This window comes from Plasmodium vinckei, assembly GCF_900681995.1.
Source record: "Plasmodium vinckei vinckei genome assembly, chromosome: PVVCY_12".
Classification (NCBI taxonomy): Eukaryota; Apicomplexa; class Aconoidasida; order Haemosporida; family Plasmodiidae; genus Plasmodium; species Plasmodium vinckei.
In genome coordinates this window covers 1,089,332-1,105,843 of record NC_051304.1, presented here as the reverse complement: position 1 = coordinate 1,105,843, position 16,512 = coordinate 1,089,332, and the positions used below count along the sequence as shown (strand labels likewise).

Here is a 16,512-nt window from a genome sequence, read left to right as displayed (position 1 = left end):
ATTATTACATATAGATACAAACGAACAGTTATAGAACAACATAAATATACATAATAAGTTGAATAATGCTAAACGAATATACTATACCTATTTTAGATTAGTATACATATTATGCATACTTTTTTTTTTTGAACAAGCCAAAACATTCTCAATCTGTGTGCAAATAAGATTGAGCATGTTTTTATGATATATATAGGTAGCCAAAAATGCAAATTTCGAGAGTAATAACATCTTTTAGAACACCTGAATAATGTAAAAAATTTGAGAAAATTCGAATATTATTTGTTGTATTACACACAGATATATTATTTAGTTTTTCTTTCATTTGATTTGCATTTTTTTATGAAATTTCACCAAAATTTTAAAAACATTCTCATTTTTAATTTATATTTTTTGGGAATGGACAAATCGTCAAAATACTTCACCCCAAATAGAGTAAAGAAAATACAAATAAAATATGAAGACTCGCCAAATAACCAATATAACAATATAATAAAAAATGACAATGATATACTAAATAGTCAATATAAAACGGATTGCCTGAACAGTGAAATTAAAAAAGAGCAATATGACAATATAGAAGAAGAGGGAACAAATCATAAAATAAATGGCCCGAAAAAATCGGATAGAACAAAAAGAAAAGCAATAAAAAGTGAACAAAATGATGAAACTATTAAAAACTTAAAAAATGAAAATGATATAGAAACGAAAAAAAAAATATTCACGATAGTATATAATAAAATAAAAGAAATGAGACAAAATATCGATGCCCCAGTTGATAAATATGGGTGTCATATGCTAAGCGAAAAAACTGATGATTTAAAAACATTTCGATTTCAAACTTTAATTTCATGTTTATTATCATCACGAACAAAAGATGAAGTAACCGCTATGGTAATGGAGAGACTAAAAAAACATGGACTAACTGTTGAAAACATATTAAACACTCCTGAAGAAGAATTAAAAAAATTGATATATGGAATAGGATTTTATAATGTTAAATCAAAACAAATTATTCAAATTTGTAAAATTTTAAAAGAAAAATATAATTCAGATATACCACATAGTTATGAAGAATTAATGAAATTACCAGGTATTGGAGAAAAAGTTTCACAACTTATTTTACAAACAGCTTTAAATAAACATGAAGGAATAGCTGTTGATATACACGTGCATAGAATATCTAATCGTTTAAACTGGGTTTATACAAAAAATGAATCAGAGACACAAATTAAATTAAAAAGTTTTGTGGATAAAGAACTTTGGTCAGAAATAAATCATTTACTAGTTGGGTTTGGGCAAGTAATTTGCAAAGGAAAAAAACCATTGTGTGAAAAATGCACAATTACAGATTATTGCCAATATTACAATGATAATTTTGTCACGAAAAAGAAACAGAAAAAGGAAGATCACAGTGAATAGAATGAGGTCGTCCAAAGGAGCATATATATATATATATATATATATATATATATATATATTTATTTATTTATTTATTTATTTTGGCTGTGCGAATGCTCTCCCTTTTTATGAACAGTCAGAAAATTTGCATTTTTTTTTAAGGAGCTAGCTAATTTTCCACATTTTTTAAGGATTTTTTTTTATTTATTTTTAATTAAGTTTTCGCTAATTCATTTGTTTATTATGCATATGTTTGCTTTTTATTCTGTCTGCAATTATATGCTTTCCGCAAATTAATTTTTTTGTTTTAAATTAATATGATTATTTTATTTTTAATTGATATGTTTTTAAATTTGTTTGATGTCACATTTTTATTTATACAAATTATTGGGGCTTAGCATGCCCATTTTTAAGAACAAAAAATAATAAAAATATTAACACTAAATGAATACTAAAAAAATATTAAAAATTGAAAAATACAAGACAAAAATAAAAAATAGCAGATATATAGATCATGTAAAATGCATCAGCATAACTTGATAGATTTATTCAAATTAAGGATGAAATTTCACAAAAGGATTTTGTTCTTGAAGAACCAAATTATAGACAATATAAAAAAAAAAGAAAAGCAAATAAATATATATGTATATACGTTTTTTAACAATATTGATGCTAGTTCAAATACTAGAGTATCAATATATTAGGCAAACGCAATACGGCAAATTATCGGAATTGATTTAAAATATTATAAAACATTTTATCACTACAGAAAAAAACTAAATAAAATAGCAATCGGAAAATGTATAATTATGGAATAAAACAAATACAAGGATGAAAATAAGTATACTGTATCGTTACAAATAATTATACAATCCCTTTTATTTATTTACAAAAAATTAAAAAAAAATAATAATTATAATTTTATAGTTTGGCAAAAGACAAGGCGCTCCATCCTGGAAGAGTCCATATCTTTAAATTTCTACAAATGAAAAAAAGTAAAAAATAAAATGAATATGTTAATATATTAATAAAATAGGGGATAAAAAATAAAATTTTTGAAAACTTTTCTAAATATACCTAAATTTTTTAATATTTTCGTACATCTCATAGGATATAAATAAATCATTACTCCATAAACAATATAAAGATTCTGAATGTTTTTTATACAAAATAGAAATTAATTCATCCCCTTCTTCACTATTAATATCACCAAAGGAGTTAGTACGGTCATTTAAAAGTTTTCTAAAAGCTTCATTATTTAGATAGTTGGTTTTTTTATGTTCATGTCTAAAATATAAGCCAAGTTGAATAATTCGAATATTATTTTGTTTAATTTTATCAACAAAACAAGTAAATATTGTTACAATTTGAGATCTATTTAAATCATCAGAATATAATAATTTACTAATTATTATATCTTTTAAATTTTTGAATTTTCCTATAAAACATAATAGGTCATTTCCTTTAATTTCGACATCAAGTACTAATCTTTCTAAACCATGAAAATCAATTTTCATTTCTAAATTTTTACAAACATTATTTTTTTTAAAAATATGCATATGTCTTTGTACTGTATCATTTTTTGCACTATCATTTTTTACACTATCATTTTCAACGTTTTTTTTAAAATTTTTTGATCGTGGAAGGGCAAATGCATCACTGTTGGTAAAAAATGCTTCTGAAAAATCGGGATCATAATCCATAGAATAATATGGATATGTATTAATATAATAATTAATGTTGTTACAGTCGTGAGATTGTTTATCATCAATTTCTGATTCATTATCATTACAATTGTCTTGATGTTTTATTTGGAAATCTTCAAATTGATTAGACTCATTTGTATCACTAAAAGTACATTTTTCGTTGCTTATTTTATTTTTATTTTTTTCATTTAAAAATTTACTGTTTAACAAATTAGCAACAGTTGGATGTATACCTTCATAAATGTAATTTGTATTTTTTTTTCTAAAATATAATCTAAGGTCTTTAATATTTTTAAAATTATTTAAAGAAAAATTAATTATTTCTTCTACATTATCATTTTCATGAACTGATAAAAATAATCCATTTGTATTAAAAAGAAGTTTTTTATATTTATCTAAAAAATTTTTATTTAATAAATTTACATTAAAAAAACGGAAATCAACAGTATCCCATCCATATTTTGTATTAAATGCATTATAGAATGACATACTTATTGTTTTGTTTTTCCATCTTTCAGGGAATGTTAAAAAGGACAATATGTTGCATACTATATCTGAATTATTTAAAACATGTTTATTTTCCTTTTTTGTTTGAACAATTCTTTGAGGTAGCATATATTCATTTTTTCTTTTTTTATTCAAAACAGTTTCTCTCTTATTACTTTTGTCTGATTTGTAGTCAATTCCGTTTCCATTTAAATATTTAGAAATTAAATATTGTGAATTTATAAATTTATTTCCCATCTTTTCTTCATTTAATTTAGATTGATTATCATTATAGTAGTCTTTTTCACACTCGTCTTTTTTTTCAAACTCAATGTTTGTCATTTTAAGAGAATTTTGCAATATTAAAAATGGGTGTATATATAAAATGCAAAATGCAAATAACAGTCACTTTAAAGTGTCTATATTAATAATATATTAAAAATATGTAAATAAATTATTCATACAGCCATCCTATAGGTGTACATATTCATATCTATATAATGTGTTATTTTATACTTTATAAATTTTTAAAATATGTATGTTGCTATAAAAAAAATTAGAAATAAATAACAAAGTAATTGTTTAACAAAATTATCTTTGTAGAAAAAATTATATAGACGCTGTATTATTTTATTTTTTAATTTTTTCACTTTCACTTTTTTAAAAATTCATAATCAACATTCAAAATAGAGAAATATAAATTTTCATATATTTTATTACGTGTGCATAAAATAATACAGTTTAAAATATAGTATGCATTAAAAAAAATATATAAAATAAAAATGGCAATATATAGCAGATATATTGAATGTAGTCGATGTTATTTTGTCTCTGTTTTATAAATAAAATTCTAAAATAAAGAATGAAAAAGAAAAGTAAATTTTTTTTTTAAATAACAGATTTAACTAGGTTTAGTGCCAACTTATGCGGTAATTAAATGCATAGAACATCTAGTATTTCTACATATTTATAATTAAAAAAATAGAACGAAAAAATATAGACTGCAAGTATGAAAAATATTTTATATTTGCATCTTAGCATATATAAAATTTCTAAAATTAGTTTGCACCAACTGTCATGAATGTGTGGTAGACGTTATATATATATATAATACATATATATGATGCTGCATATTTTTATTTAATTTTTTCCTATAAAAAACGTTATACTATTGTAAATATACCTATGTATGCATATTTTAGACAATTTTTATTTCAGTTCATTACATTAGACAATAATATAAGTATTTCTGCCTGCCCGTATGGATTTCTATATCCAAGTTTGTATAATTGTGAGTGCCGTATTTTCCATTTCAAAACAAATGAAAATACGACTGTTTACTGCAATGACATGTAGAAACAAAACAACATGCTAATTTGCAGAATCCATTGATGCATGCACATGTTTACCCCAACAATCATATATTTTGTAGGAAAAAAAAAGTAGATATTGTAACAGTTTGAAAGATAAAATATGTGCACATTCCTACATACTGCTCTCTATATATTATAAATAACCTTTGAATAGCAGATTTTTTGAAATATATAAATATAGGTGCATATATCGTATTGATAATTTGTCTATGTTTTATAAATGTATGTCATATGCAACATATTGCGCATGTATTACAACATTACACACGTATATATCCCTCAAAAAAATATAAAAAAACGTTTAGAGAATGAAAAGGTGTAGTGAAAGAAATGAAGAGATATTTAATTTTAATAAAAAAAAGAAAAATGATAAAAATAATTCATCGTTTGATTTGTTGTATGATTGTAAAGAAGGATATTCCTTTTGCAAAAAAAACAATTTCAATAATTTAAATGGATTATTAATTGAAAAAAATATATTTTTATTTAATTTTATTTTAAGTATAAAATATAATGAAGAAAAAAAGAAAAAAAAAAACAGCAAAAATGGCAATGACCAAAATGGCAATGAACAAAATGGCAATGAACAAAATGGCAATGAACAAAATGGTAATGAGCAAAATGACGACAACCAACTAGACTTATATTATTTTTTTCAAAATCAAAAAATTTTAATTAATCATGATAATTTGGAAAGTACAAAGTTCAAAGAAACAATTACAGAACATTTTGAAAAGGATGAAAAAGTTTCAAATTCTTATGACAAAAAAATAGAAATATTTTATGAAAAAAAATTTAAATTTTTATTAAAAAGTAATTATTTTTTTTATATAAAAAGATATATCCATAATATTTTAACAAATGTTGATATATGCACACATGACAAACCAAATGAAACATTTTTTGAATTTTTTAGTATATTTAAAAATGATAAAAAAAAAATATGGTTTGAAAATGGAAATGAATTATTAAGCGACATATATTTTGATGTGTCTGAAGTATCAGATGATAGTGATTATAATTACTTTTATGAAAAAGCAAATCAAATTGTTGAATTTGATGAAGAGCATATGGAACTAGACAATGAAGAAGAATGTGTTGAGACAAAAATAGAAAAAAGTAATAGTCTTCCAAATAATTTAGAATATAATAAAAATGATAAATTTAATAAATTTGAAAAAAGGGTTTCTATTTTTTCACCTGATTATGAAAAAAAAAAAAAAAAAAATAAGGAAAGACGTTTTGAAAAATATATATGTCGATGTTGTTTAAAGCAAAAAAAAGATATGCATAATTTTTACAATAATAATAATGAGGATGGGGAAAATATATTTTATGCAAAATTTTCAAACGTATGTTTATTACAAATATTTATGTCAAATTTAACAACAGATGAACTAAAGTATTGGGTAAAAATAAAAGATTGTATTGAAAATATGTTAGGTAATATAAAATCGAATATATTTTATAAGGGGATGTCTAATTATGTAGAATTGCCTTATATTGAAATGCTAGATCATATGGACAACACTTTTAAATTTATAAAAAAAAAAAAAAAATTAATTATTTTAAAAAAAAAAAGTAAAATAATCAAATGCTTGTTTGAAAAAACATATAATTCAATTCGAATTTCTGTTAAATATAAAATAATTTCTGGAAATCAAAAATTTGACTATTTTTGCAAAGACGCAATGCAAAAATATCAAAAAAAAATGAAAAAAAATATATTTACAAATAATTCAAGTAATTTTAAGTCACCCCACGATAGTAATAATGGTGAACTGGGTGAAGTGCATAATTATTTAAATCCTATTGTCTTTAAAAATAAAGTAAAAAAGGATTATGATTTTTCGATTTTAATTCATACTAAACATATAGAAATATATGGTTACATTTATATGCGAAATTATATTTTCTTTTTATTAATTATGATAGAGGTTTACATGTTTATTCATTTTAATGAAATAAGTTATACATACTCTAGTAATACTGAAATATTTTTAGATCAAATTTTAAAAAACCTTTTCACATAATTACACCCATACTTAAAGAAGACAAATATGCATATATTATGCATAGATGCCCTTCGAATTCAAACACTTTTTTAAAAATGATAAATAGTTTATCAATCTATAGCCAAGCATATGCATATATCCATTGTTATAAATAGTTTTATTCTAATTTATGGCCATATTTATGCAGATATATAAGCTGTAAAAAAAAGCTATACAAAATAATAAGGATATATCCCTTCCCTGTTTTAATATGTTCATAGCGTAGGAAATAGCTACATATATATAATACTTATTTATTGGCCGAACTTTATATATGTACACATTTGCGAAATATTTATAAACAATTAAAAACAAATTTGTATATATTAATTATAGGAAGGATATACTACCCCCCTTGTTTTCTTTTACTTTGAAATTTTTTATTTTTTTATTTTTACCATTATTTTTGACTTATATTTTTTACAACTTTTTTAATTGTACTAAAATAATACTACAATAAAAAATAATATACATTTTTTCATTATATTTATAATTAAAAATATTGTTCATTCTCTATAAATACAACTACAAAGGGAGTGAAGGGGGGGGTTTCATTCCCCAGGCTATACTTAATCATAGGTTATAAATATTTAAGCAGGAATGTAAAAAAGGAGGAAAAAAAAGAAAAAAAGAAAAAATGATAATATAAAAAAATTGTAAAAAATGTAAAAAATGTAAAAAAAACTTTACGAAACCCTTTAAATCATATACTCAGCTTAGTTTTGTATATACATACGGCAAAGTTTATTACAGCGGAAACAAAATTAATTTTAAAATGGATATGCTGAAAATTGCCGTATAAAAATTAAGAAATTCTCATGTATTAATTAATATAGTGAAATATACGAATTTATATTAACCGACATTTTTTTTGGCAATATTATATTTTTATTACATATAAAAATATGCTTACATTTTTGCCAGCATATAATATTATACATATATATATATGCTTCTTATTTTTAAAGCCCCAATTATTTATATACAAGTTTTGAAAATATACCAAATTATGTAGGGGTAATAAATTATATTATTTTCTAGGAGCTTAAAAAAACAATATATATATTAAGGGGAAATATTATATGCATATATAAATTTGTATAATGTTTTGGTGCTCTTATACCCATTAATTTATTTTATTTCTTCTATTTTATGTTTTTTTTTATTTAATTTTGTTAAGTTTTCCATGCATATATTATATTACATATAGTGTAGTCACACCGTAAATATGCTATATAGTAAGAACAATAATAATTAATATATATATCCATAATATTGTTAATTATTATATGCAATAAATACTACTTAGCAATTTTTTTAAATATAACTTTGAAATTAATTAAAAAAAAAATTATGTAAAGAAAAATAAAAATAGAAAGAAAAAAAAAGTTATTTTTTTAGCAAAATAATAATTTAATAAAATTAATAAAACATATAGAGAAGCATTTATACAAATATACATATCTTTAAAATGGTAATACCAAAAAAATACAAAAATAGTTACATTTTTATATAAATATTTATGTATTTTACATGTTTTAAAATTGGGGAGTAATGTAAAAATTTTCAGTGAATTTCCGGAAATAGAGAAATTCATATATTATTCTATAATGTATAAATATTATGTATTTACATTATATATATTTTCCCATCGTATGTGTTTCAAGCCTTTTATACTTACTCCCCTATACACTCTTCATTTTCAATTCTATATCCAATTCTATGCTTGTTTAAACATCCTTCTTTTTTTATAATTTTTATAAAGAAAAAAATTTATTATATAAATAGTTTTCTTACTATAGAATAAGCAAGAATGTCATAATTATTTCAATTATATATTTTTTTTTTTTTTTTTTTTTTTAGTCGCTTAAGTTGCAGAAAAGATTAGCAGCTTCCGTTTTAAAATGCGGAAAGAATAAAATATGGATGGACCCAAATGAAATCAATGAAATATCGCTAGCTAATTCAAGTAAGGACGAGAAAAAAAAAATAAACTTCATTGCATATAAATTATTAATAATACGTTGGCAGTACAGTGCTTGAGCTGGATAATTTATTTTGACATGCATGTGCATAATTTATTTTTCTTTTTTTTCCTACAGGGTTTAGCATAAGGAAATTGTACAAAGAAGGTTTGATTCTAAAAAAACCACCTAAGGTATACAGTAGAGCAAGAGTTCGATTGTATAAGTTGGCTAAAAGAAAGGGAAGACATATGGGTATAGGTAAAAGAAGAGGTACAAAAAATGCCAGAACCAACACAAAAACATTATGGATTAAACGTCAACGTGTATTAAGAAGATTATTAAAAAGATTTAGAGATGCCAAAAAAATAGATAGACATTTATATCACTCATTTTATTTAAGATGCAAAGGTAACCAATTTAAAAACAAAAGAACTTTAATTGAAGCTATACAAAGAGAAAAAGCTGAAATTTTGAAAAAGAAAACTATAGCTGACCAATTAGAAGCTAAGAGATTAAAGGCACAAATTTTAAGAAACAAAAGAAAAATGAAAAAAGATAAAGAATAATAAATAATAAAAAAAGAAATGTGTTATGTATATATGTAGATATTTATTTAAGGGTAAACTGGGTATAGCATCTTTCTAATATACTATTACTAATTACATAGAATGTATGTTGTTTATAAATTTTTGAATTAAAAGAGTCAGATTAAAATACTATTTTTTGAGCAGAAACAATGAAGAAATAAAAAAACAAATACATATACGTACACTTTTCAATGTAAATACAATATTCATATATGTACATATGCGTGATTCTTAATAAATATCTATATTATATAAAACTCATTTATTATATTTCCCTTTGTTACATGCGCAAATTTTATTTCATTCGAAAAAAAATAATATTTATTTTATGCATTACTTTTTAAATGGACTAAAATTAACTATTAAAAAAATATTATATATTTTTATATATTATTGTGCAATTTTTTAAAAATTTCACTAAACAAATAAGTTCTCTTTTTCCTTCCGTTAATTTGTTCAACTATTGGAAAGAAGTAATCAAAAAGGTGAAAAAAGATAAAACTATTATGCAGAATGTGCATAGGGCATACACGAAAAAAAGGCAAAGTAAACTAAAGCAAAACAAAGTAAAGTAATGCAAAATAAATGAAGGTGACTATATTAAATTTTGCTTGTACTTCATTATCATATTTTCTGATATCAACTTTTTAATTTCTTTAAGAACTAGTGAATTTTTTCGCTTAAAATCTTTTCGTTCATTTTGTAGAGTTGTTAAATCATTAACATAACTTAAGTGATGCAATTTTCTTTTTTTATTTATATTATCAATATTTTCTTTTAATGATTTAATTGAATTTTGTAAATTAATATCAACTTGAGTAAAAGTTTTCATATGCTCACTCCAAATAACTTCTTTATATTTATTCATAAGTTCTATATTTATTAAAGCATTATGTAAATTTTCTAAAACTAGTTGATGATTTTCAAATGTTTTTTTAGCTTGATTAATAGTACTATTATTATTTATATTACTTTCTGGATTATTTTCAATATTATAATGATCAAAATTAAGCATGTCCATTTTATTATTTTGTTCATATCGTTTTAATTCATTTTGTATAATTGAATTATTATCTTTTAAATATAATAAATCAGGAATTGGGAAATTTTCTAAATATTCTTTTACTTGATTTGTTTCTTTCATTATATTCATTTCTTCTTCGATTAATTTTTTTGCATTTTGTTCCATTTCATTATCATAGGAATCAATATATGGTAAGGCATTTACTAAATAGTGTAGTTCAATTGATTTATATAGTTTTTCATTTTTTTTTTTTTTATCCTCATCATATTTATTTAAAGTATAATCATCATTTCTATCCTCAATTTTGTCCACTGCCTCATTTTCTTCATTACTTTCATTCGTATTCCTCCACATATTTACAATTGTATTTTACAAGTTTGTAAGAGAAAACACTAAGAAATGTACTATTATATATATATATACCTATTTATGTGTGCATTTTTTCATATTATATTGTTACTACTTTTGCTATATGGCTTATGTAAAGGAAGAAAAATCCACCATTTGAAATGTTCTATATAAACTTTATGAGAATTTTCAATTATCACATAAAATTAATGTATTAAAATGTTTTAAAAGGTGAACAATTTTTATAATTTTTTTTGGCTGTTTTTTTTTTTTTTTTTTTTTTTTTTTTGATCGCTATTTTTCATTAATATATGCGAATTATTTTACTGCTTTATTTTTGGTACTCCAATAAGAAAATAAATTATTTGAGAATATATGCATATTTCTTTTTTTTTATGTTCAAAATGGTAGTAATATTTTATTTGTTTTCAATTATATTAAATATAAATTTTCCCCTTTAATAGTAATAATATGGAATATTTTAAATATTGCTAATCAACAAAAATATAGCCTATTAATATAAGAATGTGCCTCCCCCATCTTACAATTAATTTTCATTCAGTGTATGCTGACTATATGCATGTATATTTTTTTTTAATTTTGACTTATCAACTTTTATTTTCTTTTTTTCTTTAATATATACATTAGGGACAAAATGAAATAAACACTTTATTGGTTTTACTTTTTTTATGCCAATTCGGTTATGTATACATATTTTTATAGATATGACAATAGTAAGAATAACGGAGAATACCATATTTTCACCTTAACCGTTAGCTATTTTCAAGCACATTGCAAACAGTTACATATATAAAATAATATATATTTTTTACTCATAGTTTAGATATAAAGTTGTTAATATTAAGACATTGTTTTAAAAGGGAGAATAAAAACAAGTTAATTTTGTTCTGTATATGCAATAATTATTATTATAGGAAAAAAAACATGATATTATACATATATATACATAAATATAGATAGGACTGACTATTTTAAATAAGGCATTTTAAAAAATATAGCAATTAGTTAAAATTAACAAATAGAAATAATATAAAAATTTATGTATTAATAAGACATATAGAAAACGTGCAAATTATTCTCTTTTTTGAAATAAAACATTTTAGAGGAATATATATATTTCTCATAAAAATAAAAATATAAATTTGTAGCTTATGTAAAATAACAAAAATGTTTAAATTAAAAAAAAAAGGGAAGCTGCATGCCCTCATAATTGTAATTATATATTACTATATATAAAGTGATCATGTTAAGGTAGGATTTCTCCCAATTTTATTTCAACGATAACTTTTAATTATCTTGTGCGGCGTATTTGTTCATTTTGTATGTTAAAGATGCCATCCATTCTTCTTGTATTTGAGCCTGTAATACTCTCCATACTTCTCTTTTTTGGATAATAAAACGAATAAAATATGAAGTATCACGAACACGTGATTTGAGTAATTCTTTAAGCTCACAAACATGTTCTTTTTCATATTTTATAAATTTATTAACCATATTATAATGTACTTTCCACCAAGCTTTAGTACGTGATGATGGATTTAAATTATTTCGTCTTTGTAAATATATAGAATATTGTAATATATATTCTTGAATCATCATAAATTTTTTAGTTTCAGCAGCAATAAATTCGGACCAAATAGCAAACAACGCTGATGGGCTTGCCTGCATGCCTAAATTATTAAGTTCGCTATCTATATAATCATCAATTTCTTTGATTTGAACTTCTGCTGATTTTTTTTGTTCCACTTTAAATTCATTTACTTCTCGATCACCTCTAACTGAAACTATACCATGATTATCATTAATGGTACGTTGGCTATTCATTCGATTCGGTTGATTAAACCTATTACCATCGTTTCGTGTAAATTGAGATGGTACAACTCGATTTTCAAAACCACTTTGCTCTTTCGAAGTCTTTTTATGAAGCGCCATGTTCATTGAAGAAAATTGTTCATTCTCATTACTTTTTTCAGCACTTGCTCTATATGGGTCATTTGGTCGTAAAATGTTCATCGCTGATTTTGGTTGGCTTCCTTGGCTTGGGGCATTCATATAATTGTATCTATTCATTGGGTTATGATATCTTGGACCTGTAGATGTATAGGGGTGTTCCTCAAGTATATCGACTCGATCATCCATTGGATCGCCACCTCTTGGGTGTCTTTCACGTGAGAATCCTTCTAAACCAGAAAAACTCGAATCAGCTGGTTTTCTTGGAATATGTCTGTGTGATTTTTTCAAACCTGACCACATTGACTCTCCCCCTGCACTTTCATTAAGATTTTGTAACTCGTCAATAATTTTCCTACCGAGCAAGTCTTCATTCACAGTCATTGATGGGTATTGCTCTCTGTTCATTCCTTGGTTTCTTGTTGATGGATATTCCCAACTGTTCATTCCTTGATTTTTATTTATTGATGAGTGTTGCTCTTTGTTCATTGCTTGGTTTCTGGTTGATGGATATTCCCAGCTGTTCATTCCTTGATTTCTATTCATTGATGAGTGTTGCTCTTTGGTCATTGCTTGGTTTCTGGTTGATGGATATTCCCAACTGTTCATTCCTTGGCTTTTATTCATTGAAGAAGAATGACCACCATCCCACATTTCAATATTTATGTTTTCATTACCACGAGAATTGGAATTAAAACCCATTGGATTTCTATTTGCTTGATTTTTATATAAATCATTAGATTTATCCCATGTGCCCCAAGGTTCTTCTTTTTCATTAGATTGGGAACTCTTAGGTATTTTACTTTTAGCACCATCATGTAATTTGGAATCGTTAAATAGCGAATTGAGCTCATCATCATCAATTATATCTAGATTATAGGAATATTGTAAAGGTCCAAGTCCTGTTTGTTTTTGTTTTGGAAACCTTTTATATTCCAAATTCATTTTATTATGCAATCCTGCATACTCATCTTGTTCAGGTTTTGAAGTTTCACTATCATCTGTTTGTTCATGAGTTGCAGATTCACTATCATCTGTTTGTTCATGTGTTGCAGATTCACTATCATCTGTTTGTTCATGAGTTGCAGATTCACTATCATCTGTTTGTTCATGTGTTGCAGATTCACTATCATCTGTTTGTTCATGTGTTGCAGATTCACTATCATCTGTTTGTTCATGTGTTGCAGATTCACTGTCATCTGTTTGTTCAGGATTTGAAGCTTCACTATCCGCTGGTTTCTCATCTTTTGTAGCTCCACTATCATATGATTTTTCAACTGCTTTGTTTTCATTTCCTTTATTCATTTCTTGAACTATACTTTTCATATAATCAATCCATTGAGTAAATTGGTTTGACTCTACATCATCTTGTGTTTGTTCTCTATATGGATCGTCTAGTTCATCATCAGATGGTACTGTTAAAGAATTATGCAAAAAAGATCTTATTATAGAATCATTTGGGATTGTGTTTATTGCATGTTCAAGATGTTCAGAAAATGCAGTATTTGGATAATAAGATGGTTCCTGAGATTTATTTTCATTATAACCCTGTTCATCATATTGTTCATTTTTTTCATCCGATTTTTCAGTTTCATTAAGTTTAGCATCATCAGTATGTTCAGATTGGCTACTATAAAAATTGCTTTCTTGAGAATCATGATCAGCATTGCTCTTGGAAGCATATGCTTTTTCACTCTCTTCCTCTTTAGTATCATTTAAATCGGTATTATTACTTTCTGACTCGTTTGATTCATTATCACTTTTTTCATCACTGTGTTCATCACTTTCTGCTACCCCTGTTCCTCTAAGTCCAGGACTTGAGGTTTCATCAGAAATAGCTGCTTCGCTTAAATTTCTACCATTTGTGATTCCAGAAAATTGAGAACTAGATTGTATATTATCATTCTATATTAAGAAAAAAAGAAAAATATGAAATAATAATAATATTATATAAGCATGTATATATGTATCTAAAACCAAGACAACTATATCATAAATTTGACTAAACATAAATAGTATATAAAATACATTTTTGATAATATTCTTGTTCTTACATCTAAAAATACAACAATGATGATTCCAAAAGCTAAAATAACTTTATAAAATGTGGAAGCCAAATTGAATTTTTCAAAACAATTTTTTCTATAGGCTTTCCTGTTTCCTCTTTTTAATTTTTTATCATTGACATTTTTTTTAATTAGTGAAACAGATGAACCCGAGGGAGGAAGTACTATAATAGGCAATTTACCTGAAGCCATATCATTAAAATTTTTGTTTTACATAAAAACTAAAACATATATAATATATTTTACTAAAAAACATTAATGTTAAATTAATGATTATAAAAAAATATAACATAAATATATATTAAAAAAAAAATATTAATAATTCCAAAATAAAAACATTATAATATATTTATTTACAAATTTTCTGATCTATTTTTTTCAATCTTTAGATGCATTTTTTATATTTTTTCTAAAAAATAAAAAAAAAAAAAAATACATATACTGCGCATATATATTTATTTATTTGGGTTATATAAAAATGTTAAAAAAAAAAAAATATATTACCGACATTATCTCTATTGTTTTAAGTATAAAATGGTGATCATCAAAAATACAAATATATGGTTCTATTAATATTAAACTCAAAATACATTATAAATTATTTATTTTTTAAATCAAAAAATAATATTTTTCTATATATAATGTAATATTATTAAGCATATCTTCTAAACTTTTCTGTTATATAATAAAACAATAAATAAAACCTTAGTAGAAATAAAAAAACATATCAACGAATAAACTCGAAATATAGTATAGCGTCATTTTTCAATAATAATAGAATCTATTTCTAATAAAATTACAAAATAAAAAGAATATAACAAATAAAACATTTATTATTATTTTGCTATTTTTTTTTATAATAAAATTTTTTATAATTCCATATTCTATATTTATAAATCATTTACTATCAATAAAATGCTAAAAAAATTATGACCATGCAATAAATTTTTATATATTATTAAAAAGGTATATTAACAAATATTTTTCTATATAACATAACTCTATTGTATACTATATGAAATTATAACTCCGATTCTAGTATTATGATATTTAAAAAATTGTTTTATATAAAAAAGGTGGTAAATAATGAAAGACCCAAAGTAAAACAATTAGAATAAAACCATGTATTTTTAAACAATTTGATGTGGTAGGTCTGATTATTTAATAATTCCAAAGTTTTTATTATAAATCATCTAACTTTTTAAAAATAAATATTTTTTTCCAAATGCTATATTCATTATACTTGTGTGATATAGCATAATTTAGTCAATAATATATGTCACTAATTTTATAACAATTTTTTTCGAATTTTATTATGCCAATATAATAGTATTATATATTATATATGTGGTGGATGGCATAATAAAAATGTCTATACAATTAAATCTGTCTTATACTATAATAACCATGAGTTCATTTTTCTATTATATAATATGTTTTTTACTTCTTATCTATTTAAAATGCTTATTTAGACCATTACAAATAAAAAGGAATAGTTAGTGGTTAAACATTTAACGGGAATAAATACT

At 23.3% G+C, this 16,512-nt stretch overlaps 6 protein-coding genes across 6 annotated transcripts; 3 read left to right on the top strand and 3 right to left on the bottom strand.

The window, feature by feature from the left end:
* Nucleotides 1-399: 399 nt before the first annotated feature.
* On the top strand, nt 400-1,422 carry PVVCY_1203050 (endonuclease III homologue, putative; the record flags this gene model as incomplete). The annotated part of the gene is made up of 1 exon (XM_008625313.1): nt 400-1,422. One exon carries the CDS (start codon nt 400-402, stop codon nt 1,420-1,422), a length of 1,023 nt encoding a protein of 340 aa, XP_008623535.1.
* A 900-nt stretch (nt 1,423-2,322) lies between these two features.
* PVVCY_1203040 (conserved Plasmodium protein, unknown function) lies at nt 2,323-3,935 on the bottom strand (the record flags this gene model as incomplete). The annotated part of the gene is made up of 2 exons (XM_008625312.2): nt 2,323-2,380; nt 2,479-3,935. The coding sequence occupies 2 exons, from the start codon at nt 3,933-3,935 to the stop codon at nt 2,323-2,325; spliced, it is 1,515 nt and encodes a 504-aa protein (XP_008623534.2).
* Nucleotides 3,936-5,274: 1,339 nt separating this feature from the next.
* On the top strand, nt 5,275-6,999 carry PVVCY_1203030 (conserved Plasmodium protein, unknown function; the record flags this gene model as incomplete). The annotated part of the gene is made up of 1 exon (XM_008625311.1): nt 5,275-6,999. The coding sequence occupies one exon, from the start codon at nt 5,275-5,277 to the stop codon at nt 6,997-6,999; it is 1,725 nt and encodes a 574-aa protein (XP_008623533.1).
* Nucleotides 7,000-8,491: 1,492 nt separating this feature from the next.
* PVVCY_1203020 (60S ribosomal protein L19, putative) lies at nt 8,492-9,553 on the top strand (the record flags this gene model as incomplete). The annotated part of the gene is made up of 3 exons (XM_037634667.1): nt 8,492-8,494; nt 8,884-8,989; nt 9,123-9,553. The coding sequence occupies 3 exons, from the start codon at nt 8,492-8,494 to the stop codon at nt 9,551-9,553; spliced, it is 540 nt and encodes a 179-aa protein (XP_037490731.1).
* Nucleotides 9,554-10,169: 616 nt separating this feature from the next.
* Nucleotides 10,170-10,952, bottom strand: PVVCY_1203010 (pre-mRNA-splicing factor CWF7, putative; the record flags this gene model as incomplete). Its single annotated transcript, XM_008625309.1, has 1 exon — nt 10,170-10,952. One exon carries the CDS (start codon nt 10,950-10,952, stop codon nt 10,170-10,172), a length of 783 nt encoding a protein of 260 aa, XP_008623531.1.
* Nucleotides 10,953-12,254: 1,302 nt separating this feature from the next.
* PVVCY_1203000 (Plasmodium exported protein (PHIST), unknown function) lies at nt 12,255-15,175 on the bottom strand (the record flags this gene model as incomplete). Its single annotated transcript, XM_037634666.1, has 2 exons — nt 12,255-14,822; nt 14,972-15,175. 2 exons carry the CDS (start codon nt 15,173-15,175, stop codon nt 12,255-12,257), a joined length of 2,772 nt encoding a protein of 923 aa, XP_037490730.1.
* Nucleotides 15,176-16,512: the final 1,337 nt, after the last annotated feature.